The 3,493-nt window shown below is 28.9% G+C and overlaps 1 protein-coding gene across 1 annotated transcript; it reads left to right on the top strand.

The window, feature by feature from the left end:
* Positions 1-199: 199 nt before the first annotated feature.
* On the top strand, positions 200-1,505 carry LOC108759577 (uncharacterized; the record flags this gene model as incomplete). Its single annotated transcript, XM_018505075.1, has 3 exons — positions 200-471; positions 917-1,047; positions 1,316-1,505. Coding segments are annotated over 3 exons (593 nt in total), but the record flags the coding sequence as incomplete, so codon positions are not given.
* Between the last annotated feature and the right edge of the window lie 1,988 nt (positions 1,506-3,493).

The raw sequence follows: 3,493 nt of genomic DNA, 5'->3' as shown, positions 1-3,493 counted from the left end.
ATACGATTTTTAAATTTTTAACAATTAATTTTTGTATATTATTTTATATAAGTAATAATTGTAAAAATTCTTTAAAGAAGTATTTGTTAATATTGATAATAATAATAATAATATATTATAAGTATATGAAGGCTTAAATTGTTTAGTCACAGCTTCATTTACATAAACACATTGTTGATATTTAAAAAAAATGTTTTAGTGCCTCAACGAGCGTTTCTGCATCATAGAAGTGAAAACATACCGTATGGATATGAGTATCCCAATGTTGCATATCCAGTAGCACAGTCAATAGAGCACTCCGTTGGACCGTCATCGAAACAGCTTGTAATAGTCAGTTTCATCGGTCTTTTACTGCTTTTGGCGATTATACAGAATACGCTTAGCGCTGTTAAGCGGAAGGATGCGATAATGGATCTATTATCGTCTAGGCAAAAGCGGGACGTTTACGTTACGCATGATTTTCGTTCCGTGGTACGTAATTTGTGATGATGTTATGTTAAAGGGGACCCTTTTAATCAAAAATTTCTAAAATTCCATAATATTTAAATGGAATTAATAAATTATACAGAACTTTCTTTTCGATAAGTTTCTTAATAAGAACTTAAATTCGAATTTTTTTACGTTTTCGATATTTTTTAGATTATTGCAGAATTTATGAATTGTATTCAATAGAAAATTCTCTCCATTTGAAGATACATTTGAAAAGTTACAAATTAAATTTCAAGTTTTTATCACTCGTCTCAATTCAACCGCGAATATAGTCAGGCAAGCTGGAAACTCGAAAGCTTACTTATCGTGATGAAACATTTCGTTTCTGTTGGCTGAACAAAATTGCTAAAATAAATCATGAATACCAGACTTCGCAGCAAAAATTTTTGTGTTCAGTAGTAGATTAAGACTTTTCACGAACTTTTAGACCCCAGAAGAGGAAGAGATTCTTAATAATGATGCCAGAGTACGCTGCATACAGAGGACGATTTGTCTTGAAAATCGCAAGCTCTTTAGAGATTTGGGCACACCGGGTAAAATGCTGGCAAAGTACTTGACGTAGGTTTTGTTATTATTATTTTCAACATGGCGATTAACACTAGAAACTTAATATAAAGTTAAAAAATAATGAAAAAAAAAATAAAAGAAAAATACGGAAAAATTTTACGTTCCAGTTATATGTATAATTGAATTCAATAGAAACGTTTGATAAAAGCAGAATTATAATAAAATTTGCATATTCGTTCATATAGTTCCAACTTAATCTAAATTCAATTAAATATGAACTTAATTTGTATTAAGATTTAACGTTACGATTTTTTCACAGGAAAAACATAGAAAAATCGTTCAAGTTATCCTCAGGTTGGGATCGCCTTGTGAGAGATGCAGGTGCAGCGGGAATTCGAGGTGAAAACTGTGATGTACTTTATAGAGATTGCGAGATTCCTGTAACGAAGGAGAGACATAAAAACGTCCTCACAAACATAACAAATAATAATTTTAATTCAACTTATTAATATTTCAGAAACACTATGAAACACTATTTATTTCTGCCTTTTGTGAAAATGTAAATTAAGTTATATAAATATCTGTAAAATTGTATAACATATTTGTTCTTTTAAATAGATCTGAAAATTATTAATATCTCAAAATTTATTTTGAGCATTTGTTCTCAGCGAACAGAAATATTGACATAAATTAATTGATAATACATATGTAATATATACTTTTTCCGATACATTGTATTGTCGTATTACCAAAATTACAATAAATAAGTAGGTTAGATAAATAAAATAATCAATGATATTAACGACTTTTTAATTACAATATGCTGTGCTGCAGTTCTGATCTGCTACAAACATTGACATCTAGCTATTTTAGATAGCAATTCGCTATGGGACACACATCACTTGCACACTCGTTTTCTCTCTCTCTCTCTCTCTCTCTCTCTCTCTCTCTCATCGGAATTATAAGAAAATATCAAATATCGCGAACAAAATGGAGACTTCAATCGGGTCTTCGGCATTTTGTGTGTTGGCCTGTTTTATCGTTTTCCCTTTTTCGTAAATATTCGCTCCATCCTGTGAGCTAATTATACAACAACACTCCCAATATTATCGTAAACATTAAGGCATTACATGCTCATGAGTTTTATATCTCAATTTTAAGTGTCAGTTACATGATACGCTAATGTGTCATAAATACATATAAAATCACTTACATCGCGTTAAGCAAATGATGCATTTGACTCATTAATTTTTGTATATCTCTCTTATGTACCTAATTATCGATGGCACAATCTGTAAACCAGATTTGACTCAGCTCAATATTTCTCGATTATGTATTTTTTAAAAACCGCTTTATAGAAATTAAAATTATGAAGAACTATAAAAATTAATTTGTAATAACGAGAAATCTTTAAATAGAAAAAAGTATCTCTATGGTAGAGTAAAGCGGGGCTGTTTCGTCCATTTCTCACGATATTGTTTCTGAGCAGCGTACATTAAAAATTTAAGGGTCATACTTATGCTCTCAAGAAGCAATCATAATTGTATAAGGTAGTTATAAGTACGTTACTGCAAAAAAAATGTTGTTTATTACCGTAAATTTTATATTATTTTAAGATTGAAAATGACGGAACAGCTCCACTCTACCCTATAAAACACGAATAATGAGAAAGATAAATTATTCGCATTATCTCTTAATTAGCTTTAATTTAATGTTGTAATCGCCGAATCACTTTTGCATTAATTTTACAAATCATTTATGGTATAAAATTGGATTACTATCTACAACAATATTTCATATTTTTGTCATTATACGTATTGTACCTCGCAAATTTTCATTTTATTTTCATTAAAATTTTTACTTTCACTTTTAATATAGGCCGCTATCTTAAAAAAAAAAGCAAGAGAACATAGTTGAGACACATTTTCGTAGGTAATCCGAAGCAGTTTTGGCAACTAACAATGAATTCTATTACTTTCCGCTCTTTCGTCAAAAGCCTGTGGTAATTAACATGTTGACTGCCATTGTCATTCATGATAAAATTCTTTTTTAATGTTATGCAGCATTTAATTTATACAATATTTATATAGCATCTTATAGCAATTAAATTTTATATAAAATTTTTTAAATACTAAATAAAAAATAAATGTTATTTAATATAAAATTTTAAATGACTTAGAAAAATAGATAACTTAAAGCAATTCAACACATTAGTTATAAAATATAGCTTCACTTATGTAAGGATAAGACAAAATTCGCTGGGCAAACAACATATTAATTTACTCAATGAATATAGAGTCATTTATAATCCAAATATATCTGAAATTACATGTTTCCCTTCAACTATTACGTGAATGTTTTGAAAAGATACATCAGAGAAATAATATATTAACATTTATAGCATGACTTGTAATAATCCATCATCCAAGGATCGGTTTTTTGTATTCATTATTTATTATACAATATGAATGACTCGGCATTCGATCTGCGATTTTGC

Source organism: Trachymyrmex cornetzi, unplaced genomic scaffold (genome assembly GCF_001594075.2).
Source record: "Trachymyrmex cornetzi isolate Tcor2-1 unplaced genomic scaffold, Tcor1.1 scaffold195, whole genome shotgun sequence".
Taxonomy (NCBI): domain Eukaryota; kingdom Metazoa; phylum Arthropoda; class Insecta; order Hymenoptera; family Formicidae; genus Trachymyrmex; species Trachymyrmex cornetzi.
The sequence above is the reverse complement of the archived record's forward strand: the minus strand, read 5'-3'. Positions and strand labels throughout refer to the sequence as shown.